Source organism: Cebus imitator, unplaced genomic scaffold (assembly GCF_001604975.1).
Source record: "Cebus imitator isolate Cc_AM_T3 unplaced genomic scaffold, Cebus_imitator-1.0 Scaffold322, whole genome shotgun sequence".
Lineage (NCBI taxonomy): Eukaryota > Metazoa > Chordata > Mammalia > Primates > Cebidae > Cebus > Cebus imitator.
In genome coordinates, this window is record NW_016107637.1 from 1057259 (window position 1) to 1068762 (window position 11504).

At 44.5% G+C, this 11504-nt stretch overlaps 2 protein-coding genes across 7 annotated transcripts in view; one reads left to right on the forward strand and one right to left on the reverse strand.

Annotated features, from left to right (window-relative positions):
- The window catches only part of HSPB11 (heat shock protein family B (small) member 11), a 22596-nt gene extending 11422 nt beyond the window's left edge, over positions 1-11174 (reverse strand). Inside the window, exons 1-2 of one of the 3 annotated variants that reach the window (XM_017504436.2) lie at positions 11106-11174; positions 4277-4389 (exon numbers count right to left, since the gene is read on the reverse strand). In XM_017504436.2, the coding sequence (XP_017359925.1) occupies positions 4277-4374 (98 nt within the window). In that variant the 5' untranslated portion in view covers positions 4375-4389; positions 11106-11174. Of the gene's footprint in view, positions 1-4276; positions 4390-11105 lie in introns of those variants that run through there. The other 2 variants (XM_037729869.1, XM_017504434.2) reach the window with 2 other exon arrangements.
- Positions 11175-11195: 21 nt separating this feature from the next.
- Positions 11196-11504, forward strand: part of LRRC42 (leucine rich repeat containing 42) — a 21210-nt gene continuing 20901 nt past the window's right edge. For 2 of the 4 annotated variants that reach the window (XM_017504425.2, XM_037729868.1), the window contains exon 1: positions 11196-11418. The gene's annotated coding sequence lies outside the window, so the exon portion shown is untranslated. The remainder of the gene's footprint in view (positions 11419-11504) is intronic. The other 2 variants (XM_017504426.2, XM_017504427.2) reach the window with 2 other exon arrangements.

The following is an 11504-nucleotide window of genomic DNA, read 5'->3' on the forward strand; positions in this document are numbered from 1 at the left end:
GCTTAATATTTTACAAACTCCTTTCATATTTATGGTTTTAAATTTTACTCATTGAAATTTGTTAAATGAATTTTAATTGCCCCATGTTTTGCTTCGGATGCTTTCAATTAACATGACAATAGAATAACAAAATATCATGTAGAGATACACTTGAATTTTAAAATGACAACTAACTAAATCCTTTTAATATGTATAAGGAAGTCACCAAAGTAGTAGTCGTTTTCTTTTAAAAACGAATTTATAGCTAACACCTATTTTATATAGATTATCTCGTGATTTTCTGGTGGAATTATCCTCATTTTTCAGATCAGTAAATGAGGCTTAAAGAGTAATATATTTATATACTCTTTTTTTTTTTTTTGAGATGGAGTCTCGCTCTATCACCTAGGCTGGAGTGCAGTGGCATGATCTTGGCTCACTGCAACCTCTGCCTCCTGGGTTTAAGCGATTCTCCTGCCTCAGCCTTCTGAGTAGCTGGGATTGCAGGCATGTATCACGATGCCCAGCTCATTTTTGTATTTTTGGTAGAGATGGGGTTTCACCATGTTGATCAGGTTGGTTTCAAACTCCTGACCTCGTGATCCGCCTGCCTCAGCCTCCCAAAGTGCTGGGATTGCAGGCATGAGCCATTGTGCCTGGGCTATACTCTTTGACCAAGATAACACATAATTCACTTACCCAGGAATTTTAATTCTAAATATAGTATTATTCTCTACTATACCAAAAGGACTGATTCTCTCTCTTCCTTTTTTCTTGACTTTTTTCCTAGTGTTGAATCTCTTGCCCCCTTTTTCATTGACACATTAAACACAGAGGGGAGAGGAAAAGCAGAAGTATAATCATTTTCTTTTTTTAGAGATGCAGTCTTGCTATGTTGCCAGGCTAGTCTCAAACTCTTGACCTCAAGCTATCCTCCTGCCTCAGACACTATGCCTAGCTATTTATTTAACTCTTATTTCTGAAGGAATGGAGAGTTTGGAGCAGGGCCATAAAACAATACTCCATTATCCTGTAGGACACATTTATAGCACTGTTTTCTCCAAATAATTCTAGGTTACTCCATTTAGATAAAGCAACTTCTGCACAGAAAATAACTTTTCTTGTTTTTCAAAAAAAGTTGACAGAGTCTTGCTCTGTCAGTCAGGCTAGAGTACAGTGGCATGATCTCAGCTCACTGAACCTCCACCTCCTGGGTTCAAGCAATTCCCATGCCTCGGCCTCTGAGTAGCTGGGACTACGGGTGTGCACTACCACATCTGGCTAATTTTTTCGTATTTTTAGTAGACACGGAGTTTCGCCAAGTTGGCCAGACTGGTCTCAAACTCCTGACCTCAACTGATCTGCCCACCTCAGCCTCCCAAAGTGCTGGGATTATAGGTGTGAGCCACTGTGCCTGGCCAGAAAATAACTTTCAGTGTCTATAATATACAGTCTAATTATATTTTCTGGAACTGTATATGGATTAAAAGTCCCCAATGTACTCTGTTCAGTTACCAGGATGGTAACTACTTTTATTTCATATGTTTTTCTGCACTAAGAGTTTTTGTCTCATCTAAAAAATATTATGTCCTTATTCATTAAAATGCACTGACAGAGCCTAAAATATTAATTGCGATATATGATAGCTAATCCTAATGTTCTATAAACACAAAAACACACTCACTTGAGAGAAAGATCACCAAGTTACTACAAGGTAAATTGATTTTGCCTTGGAAAACTAATCTATCGGCTGGGTGCGGTGGCTCACGCCTATAATCCCAGCACCTTGGGAGGCCGAGGCGGGCAGATAACGAGGTCAAGAGATCGAGACCATCCTGGCCAACATGGTGAAACCCCGTCTCCACTAAAAAAATACAAAAATTAGCTGGACGTGGTGGTGCGTGCCTGTACTCCCAGCTACTTGGGAGGCTGAGGCAGGAGAATTGCTTGAACCTGGGAGACGGAGGTTACAGTGAGCCGATATCAGACATCTGCTCTCCAGCCTGGCCAACAGAGGCAAGATCCCACCTGAAAAAAAAAAAAGAAAACAAAAACGAATCTATCTCCAATCAGAATCCAGGAGTGTTTCTGGAAAGCCCTCCATTTCTGGCAAAAAACTTAAGGCAAATCTCCATAGTTCTATATTTCCTTAAAGCAGTTCCCATATTAATTTTTCTACTCCAAGTCAGAGTAGGATAGTAACTACTACCTAAATTTCAGGAAGTAAACAACTAAGAAGAAGAAAAAGAGACACAGGCAAAAAGCAGGTATTGTATTTTTGATACAAACTAAGTTTGAGTTAACCTAGTGTAGCACAAAGATCCCTGAAGTACAAGTTAGAAGACATTAAGTGTCAGTTGATTCTGCCACTTGCTTATCTGTGTAATTTTGAGCAAGTCATTTTTATTTTGAGCAGGTCATCTGATCATTTTTTTTTTTTTGAGACGGAGTTTCACTCTGTCACCCAGGCTGGAGTGCAGTGGCGCGATCTTGGCTCACTGCATCCTCCGCCTCCCAGGTTCAGGTGATTCTCCTGCTTCAGCCTCCTGAGTAGCTGGGATTATAGACACACAACACCACATCCTGCTAAGTTTTATATTTTTTAGTAGAGACGGGGTTTACCATGTTGGTCAGGCTGGTCTCGAACTCCTGACCTTGTGATCCACCCACCTCAGCCTCCCAAAGTGCTAAGATGACAGGCGTAAGCCACCACGCCCGGCCCTGATCATTCTTTTCTTCATCTTTACAATGGAGTTGTAAGTACTTTTTTGTGCTTCTTATTCCCCAAGATTACTGTGAGGGTCAACTGACATACTATCTATGAAATTATAAAGCCCTACATGCAACAGTATAGTAATATATGCATATAAACGTGTTTTTATGTGTGTGTGTGTGTGTGTGTAGACTATGGTTACTTTCCAATATTAGTCCAGTTTGACTCAGAGAAATGGTCTCCGACTTCCAGGAATTCACAGTCCAGAGAAGGAACAAACAGTAAAAGTAAACAATACAATAAAGGAAAAAGTAAGGCAACAGAGGTATATACCAAATGTTATAGGAGCCCAGCAGATAGATGAATCCTACCTGAGCAGAAAAGTCAGTTGTCATAAAGATTACAACTAGGCTTCAAGGAAGAGGCTGAGTTGCTAGAATTTCATCCAGATATGTGGGCTTCAAGATATATAAAGAATCATGAAACCTCTGTTACAACTGGTTCTGCCTTCAATAATTAAAAGTAGTACTTAACCTCTTTTTTTTTTTTTGAGACGGAGTTTCACTCTTGTTACCCAGGCTGGAGTGCAATGGCGCGATCTAGGCTCACTGCAACCTCCGCCTCCTGGGTTCAGGCAATTCTCCTGCCTCAACCTCCTCAGTAGCTGGGATTACAGGCACGCGCCACCATGCCCAGCTAATGTTTTTTTTTTTATATTTTTAGTAGAGATGGGGTTTCACCATGTTGACCAGGATGGTCTCGATCTCTTGACCTCGTGATCCACCCGCCTCGGCCTCCCAAAGTGCTGGGATTACAGGCTTGAGCCACCGCGCCCGGCCGTACTTAACCTCTTTAGACCTCTCTTACCACAAGTCTAAAATAAAGGGTTTTGGCAAAATAAACCTATAAGTCCCTCTAGCCCTAAAATCAGATGGTTCTAGGAGTCAAACTCCAGTCATTGCACGTATACCAAGAAAGGGTTCAAGAAAGTAATAAGCCCGAACTATTAAAAAAGGAGTTCTCCCATTAACTGCTTTTTCTTGGAATTAGAAGTCTAAAAACAATATTTAGAAAAATATCTACCTAGAAAAAGCTCTAGCACAGTGAAGAGAAGAAATTGGAAGGCTATCAAAAAGGGGAGAAGCAAACAATACATGATAGCAGGGAATGAAGTATTCAGTTCTGCAAAGATGTTACTTAGACCAGTAAGGAAATAGGTAGTAAACAGGAAGTTACAATATTTACATTCTTATTCCAAGAAAAACCTGGAGTAAAACCATAAACAGACCTTAAAATTCATACTTCCATAAAATGAAGTTGTTGTGTTTTTGCCTTGGTAAACCACTTCTAAAAAAACCTATTTGTATGAAGAGTTCAGTTTAGGAATTATAAAGAAAAGAATCAAAAACCTAAATATACACAAGTGAATTAGTTTCAGAAATGGTACCAAAAGTGCATATCAGGTAATCCACCAAACATTTACTAAACTCTGTTTAATAGGGCAAGCTGTTATAAAACACAGTCCAAATACTCAAGGGATTCACTGACTTAAGACGGAAAACAACAAGCTATAGTAACTCTTACCCATCAATGATATTTTCAGGTGGGTGTTTTTCATCACTTGATGTAGCTAAAATCACTTCGGACCCTTCAGAGCTCAGACACAGTTCAGTTTTTCTCATCTTAAAGTGTTTAACCTGCAAATTAAAAAATAACAAAAAAAAGCAACTTCTTGATTCTCTAAACTTTATCTGAGAAAACCAAGTGAGAAGGAAAGGCTGTTGCCTAGCAGATAGTTTAACACCCAAGCTATTTAACATGTAGGAGAGACTCTAACATGTTTGTTTACATAAGAAAGCTCTCCCAGGGATAATCTATAAGACGTGACTATTTCTGCTACTCTGCTCCACAAAATAAATCCCTGACTACCCTAACCAAACAAAAAAACAAAACACTGAGATACAGGAAGAAGGTCAACAGAGGAGAACAACATGGAATACCATAAAAATACTCGATGAATCCGAAAGAAGGCAGAAAAAGAGAAACAAAAGAAGAAAAATGGGACAAACAGAAAACAAATAGCAAGAACACAGATTTAGGCAAAAATACATCAATTATTCCATTAAGCGTTAATAAACTAAACACTCAATTATTAGATTAAATTAAAAAAAAAACAACAACAACTAAATCTGTTTTCCAGAGACACATTCTAAATATAAAGATCAGACTAAAAGCAAAATGATAGAAGAGGGTATAAACTGTTAACATCTGGCAAGGTAAATTTCCCTACTTAAATTTTTATTTTTTTTTTATTTTTTATTTTTTGAGACGGAGTTTCGCTCTTGTTACCCAGGCTGGAGTGCAATGGCGCGATCTCGGCTCACCGCAACCTCCGCCTCCTGGGTTCAGGCAATTCTCCTGCCTCAGCCTCCTGAGTAGCTGGGATTACAGGCACGCACCACCATGCCCAGCTAATTTTTTTTGTAGTTTTAGTAGAGGCGGGGTTTCACCATGTTGACCAGGATGGTCTCGATCTCTTGACCTCGTGATCCACCCGCCTCGGCCTCCCAAAGTGCTGGGATTACAGGCTTGAGCCACCGCGCCCGGCCTAAATTTTTAAAATTTTTTCATTATTTTACTTTTTTAGAGACAGAGTCTCACTGTCACCAAGGCTGGTTTGCACTGGAGCAATCATGGCTCACTGCAGCCCTGAACTCTAGGGCTCAAGTGATCCTCCTATCTTAGCCTCCCAAGCAGCTGGGACTACAGGTATGCCATGATACTCGGCTAATTTTTAAAAAAATTCTGTAGAGGCCGAGGGGGACAGATCATGAGGTCAAGAGATTGAGACCATCCTGGCCAACATGGTGAAACCTCATCTCTACTAAAAATACAAACATTAGCTGGGCATGGTGGTGTACACCTGTAATCCCAGCAACTGGGGAGGGTGAGGCAGAAGAATCACTTGAACCCAGGAGGCAGAGGTTGCAGTGAGCCGAGACCATGCCACTGCACTCCAGCCTGGCAACAGAGAGAGACTATGTCCCAAAAAAAAAAAAAAAAAAACCTTAGGAAGAATCTTAAAAAAAAAAAAAAAAAAATATTTTTAAAAAAAAAAAAAAAAAAAAAAAAAAATCTGTAGAGATAGGGTCTTGCTATGCTGCACAGGCCAGTTTTAAAACTCCTGGCCTCAAGTGATCCTCCTGCCTCAGCCTTTGAAAGTGCTGGGATTAAAGGCATGTACCACTGTGCCTGGCCAATATCAGTATTTTATTAAAATGCATTTATTCTTAGTTTTTATTAGCATAAAGTTTACTTTCTATTTTACTTTAAAAACTAATATTGATAGTATTAAAAATGTGGTAACATTAGCAAGAAAAAACACATATATTCTAAATCTTTTTGTGCCTGTTTTCTCTACCAATCTTATCACAGCTTTTAACACTATTGATACCAGAGAACCGGGCAGTGTGGGATGAACACTGTCAACCCTTAGTTTTTTGTTTTTTTTTGAGACGGAGTTTCACTCTTGTTACCCAGGCTGGAGTGCAATGGCGCAATCTCGGCTCACTGCAACCTCCGCCTCCGGGGTTCAGGCAATTCTCCTGCCTCAACCTCCTGAGTAGCTGAGATTACAGGCACACGCCACCACACCCAGCTAATGTTTTGTATTTTTAGTAGACACGGGGTTTCACCATGTTGACCAGGATGGTCTCGATCTCCTGACCTCGTGATCCACCCGCCTCGGCCTCCCAAAGTGCTGGGATTACAGGCTTGAGCCACCGCACCCGGCAACCCTTAGTTTTAAGATGAGAAACACAGTGAATTCTATAAATGCAGATTGATAAACTTGGATGCTAATTCTCAACAAAACCCTACAATTATTAAATTTCATTATTAAAATGGTGGCCTTGAAAATGTAAACAACGAAGTACTAAAATTGGAAGCAGGAGTAACATTAGTTTACAGGCTATATCAAAACTATATATTTCTGTTTGTCTGATGGAGTTCCTACCCATTTGGAGCATGTTCTAAACATTTCAACAAAGCTTCAGACAAAGCCTCGCAAGATACCCTGTGGACCTGACAGAGAAACATGAATTGGGTGACAGGTAGTACTCAAAAGAATGATGATTAATGGAAGAAAACAAATTTGTGGAGGACGTGATTTCCTACTTAACATTTTTATTAATTAAGATGTACAAAGTATGCTTATCAATTTAGCAGACACAAAGCTGGGATGTCAGCTGATATGCTGGGTGACAGAATTAGCATTCAAAAAAACTGAGCAAGCTAGAAAGATGGCTTGCAATGAGTAAGATATTTAATAAGGATAAAAGTAAAAGCCTATACTCAGTCTTGAAAAAACTCAATCATACGAGGGCTGGTCTAAATCAGGAGTTAGCAAACTACTGCCTGTGAGCCAAATCAAGCCTGCCATCTGTTTTTGTATGGCCCACAAGCTAAAAATGTGTTTTAACATTTAATAATATTTTTTAAAAATTAAAATATTCTGACACATAAAAATTACATGAAATTCAGATTTTAATGTTCATGCATTATAATGGAAAGTAGCTATGCTCATTTGCTTATAATATTGTCTATGGCTGATTATATGTTACAGTGCCATAGCTGAGTCACCGTGACAGACTATAAGGCCCATAAAACCGAAAATTTTATTTACTATTTGGCCTTTAACAAAAAAGTTTGCCAACCTCTGATATAGATGTATAAAACATACAGGTTTAGTTATCACAAAGTCAATATAAGGTAACAGTGTACTCTATCTGCCCCTAAAGGTAATAGAATGCTATCTTAAAGAGGTACCACATTCCATCAACATTTTTGTACACCAATTGAACTAAGGGCCAAGCACTGTGCTAGTATTGCAAAGATGAAACAACCTAAGTGACTAAGACTTTGTTCTTGCCTTCAAGCTCAGAGTCAAGGAAGATGAACAAGCGTGCAACTAACACTATAATATACCATGTGCTAACATAGTATGATGCACATCCAGAATACTGTGTTCGGTTCTGAGTAGTACGTTTTAAGCAGGACATTGTCAGGCTTGATATTGTTGAGAGGACAGTAGAAAGTTCATGATCATAGAGAAAGGTGAAAAATATAAATGTGATTATGATTTTTACTCAGCGGTGCTCACAAGTGGAAAAAGGATTAATTTTTTTTTTTTTTTACACCTCCAGGAGTGTGAATTGGACTCAGCAAATGCACATTTTAAGCAGGAAGACATTGGAGAGATAAGGATTTTCTTGCAAAGGAAAGATTTTAAATTTCTTTCATCCCTGAAAATGTCCAAGAAGAGTCAATAAAAGATCATAATCTGTGGAGGAAGCCAAAGAAAGGATTCCTGCATTGGCAGTTCTCTTAGGCTGAGCCAAATTCTAGGAAAGGTGGGTTGGGAATAGATAATGAAAGATCTGAAAAGCCAGGTTAATGGCAATGGACTTTATTCTGTACTCCAGTGGTTCTAAACTGGACTGGGAGTAGATTTTGGCCTCCAAGGACACTTCACAAAACCTGAAGAGTTTTAGGGTCACAACTTGGGAGGGAAAATGCTGCTAAATATACTGCCACGTATAGGACAGCACCCCACAAGTAATTATTGGTCCCAAGTATAAATACAGTCAAGCTGGGGAAACCAAGCAGTACTCTATGGCCCAGGCTGGAGTGCAATGACACAATCTTGGCTCACTGCAACCTCTGCTTCCCGGGCTCAAGCGATCCTCCCACCTCAGCCTTCCTAGCAGCTGGGACTATAGGCAGGGACGACCATGCCCAGCTAATTTTTTTGTTTTGTAGAAACGGGTTATGCCATGTTTCCAGACTGGTCTCTAACTCGTGAGCTCAAGTTATCTGCCTGCCTTGGTCTCCCAAACTGCTGGGATTACAGGAGCGAGGTCACTGCACCCAGCCGAGAACCTGTTTTTTTTTTTTTTTTTTGAGACGGAGTCTCACTCTGTCGCCAGGCTGGAATGCAGTGGCGCAATCTCGGCTCACTGCAACCTCCACCTTCCGGATTCAAGTGATTCTCCTGCCTCGGCCTCCAGAGTAACTGAGTGTGCAGGCGCGTGCCACCACGCCCGGCTAATTTTTGTATTTTTTGTACATACGGGGTTTCACCATGTTGACCTCGTGATCTGCCCACCTCTGCCTTCCAAAGTGTTGGGATTACAGGCGTGAGCCACTGTACCAGGCCAAACTTGTTTTCTAAAAAGTGTTAACACTTTAGGGTTGATACGGAGCAGATGAATAGGAAACAATGTACTCTCCAAATGTTCAGGTCTTTTCTTACCTCACATCCTTAATTATCTAAGTTTTCTGAGAGAGGCAAACACATGCTTTAATACAAAACTCATTTCATACCTTCTATATCTTCCTATTTCCTGTTTTGGGTAGAATTACTTAAATAGAAACGGCAGAGACTGGGTTTTCTTTGAGGTTCTTTTGTTGCACTTAATGAAAAGAGGCAAACCAACGTTAGAGAAATCCATACAATGCCAGGTGCTGTGGTTCACGCCCATAATCCTGGCAGTTTGGGAGGCTGAGGTGGGCGGATCTCTGGAGCTCACAAGTTCGAGACCAGCCTGGGCAACATGTTGAAACCCCTGAACTCTCTCTACTAAAAATACAAAAATTAGCTGGGTTTGGTGGCAGGCGCCTGTAATCCCAGTACTCTGGGAGGCAGAAGCGGGCGGATCACTTGAGGCCAGCAGCTCAAGACCAGCCTGACCAACATGGTGAAACCTTGTCTCTACTAAAAATATAAAAATTAGACGGGTATGGTGGCAGGCGTCTGTAATCCCAGCCACTTGGGAGAATGAGGCAGGATAATCGATTGAACCCAGGAGGCAGAGGTTCAGTGAGCCGAGATCGCGTCATTGCACTCTAGCCTGGGCAACAGAGCGACTGAAAAAAAAGAAAAGTGCAAGTTTGGGACGTAGTCTAATCTTCCACACCTTTAGAACAAGGCAATTTCCTCAGGGCTGCAGTTTACCAAAGGCGGTACACTCTAGGGTGCTATCCTTCCCATTTTTTACAATCCCTGACCCTGGACTTCCCTGATGCCTTATCCTGTCTTCTAAACCAGGGCCACTGGTTTCATCCCCAGTTCAGCCTTTCATCGCCAACTCACATGCCCTTTGTGGTCCTTCTTTCCCCAAATCTCTCCAGGTCAAGTCCTCAGAGGACCTTCTCCTTGACCAGCGTCTTGCTTCTGGTGCTACAGCTGAACTCCTCATACCCTTTGCCAAGCATCATCCATTGGGAACTTGGCGTACTTTAGAAAATACGGACCCTGCCTATGGCTTCTGACTCCGCGGGGCCGGGGTCAGGGCCAAGGCCTTTAAGACAAACCAGCCCTGGCACCACCTTCTCACCTCCACCCAAAACCCTCCTCCTCAGTCCAAGGTCCGGTGGAGATCTTCGAGGGCCCTAAGGCCTTGACTTGCGGAGGCCCCGCCCCAAATAATGTAAAGAATATATTAATAAATACCCCCAACCTTAGGTATAACTCATAGCTAGAGGGGTTACGTTGCAGCTGACCGCTTACATTTTGGTAGACTAATCAATTTCGATTTGCAACTGGTTTTCCCTTTTGGTCAAGACGCTATTTCTGGCCCCAAAGAGCATCGTGGGATAGCACCGGCGACTCCAGGGCCTAGAGGAGACGGCCTGTCCGCGTCACACCTCCCGCGACGGCCCTTCTGCGCCTCCCGCCGCGCGTGTCTTCACCACCCCTCCACTCTTGCTCCCTTCCCAACAGCAACCCCTTCCTTCTGCCTTGCCCAGCCAGGCCCCACACCCGCTGGTGCCAGCCCGCTCGCCCTGCAACCCGCTCGCCTGCGACTCCAGTTAGCTCCGGGTGCCAGGCCTTCCGGGCTCGAAACCTCCCTTGCTCCCCGCCCCACGCAGCACCTCCCGGCCCCGCGGCTCCGCCCCTCTCCCGTGGCGTCCTCGCAGTCCCGGGGCGCGGGCGTCCAGCTCCGACCTCTTCGCGCCACGCCTCCCACAGGCCCCGCCCCCTCACCGCGGCCTCAGCGGAGTTCCCGGGTGCGCTCGCTCCCACCCGAAGCTCTTCGCGCCACGCCTCCCACAGGCCCCGCCCCGCCCTCAGCCCCTCCCCCTCGCCGCGGCCCGGCGGAGTTCCAGGGCGCGCCCGTTTCTACCCCGAGCTCTTCGCGCCACGCCTCCCATAGGCTCCGCCCCGCCCTCGGCCCCGCCCTCTCTGGCTCCTTTTACTTCGCGGGCCAAGAGGCGCAACCTCACCCGAGAGCCCTTCCCCAGGCCAGTCCCAGAGCGCGCTCTGCCTACCCTCCCTCAGCTCAACTCTATCCCCGGGGCCCACAAGACCCAGGGGGTCGCCCTCCCATGAGTACGCACGCCCAGTGCCCACCTCTGCCAGCTCCGCACCCTCGGCCCTCGGGTCGCCTGCCGGGGGCTCGGCCCCGCCTCCAGGCCCGGCCCCGCCTTCATGCCGGGGTCCGCGCACGCGCGTCTCCCTGTCCTAGCCTTGCCTCCGCCCCCGCCGGTCCCGCGGTCCCACGGCGCCTGGTTGCCCCCAGCCTTCTCCCTCTTCTCACCCTCGCCGTGTCCCACCCTCCCTAGCTTTGTGCCTGGGGTGCTGAGGTCTTCCTCGTCAGCCGCGCCGCGGGAGGAGGGAGCCGCCACCGAGGAGCTGCTGCTCGCTGCCCCGGGGAGGGGCACAGGTAGGTGGCGGCCGCGGGCCGGACGGCTCGCGGGGCCCCGGGCGGCGTGCGGGAGCGGGGGGCGGGGTGTTAGGGAGGGGAGGGGT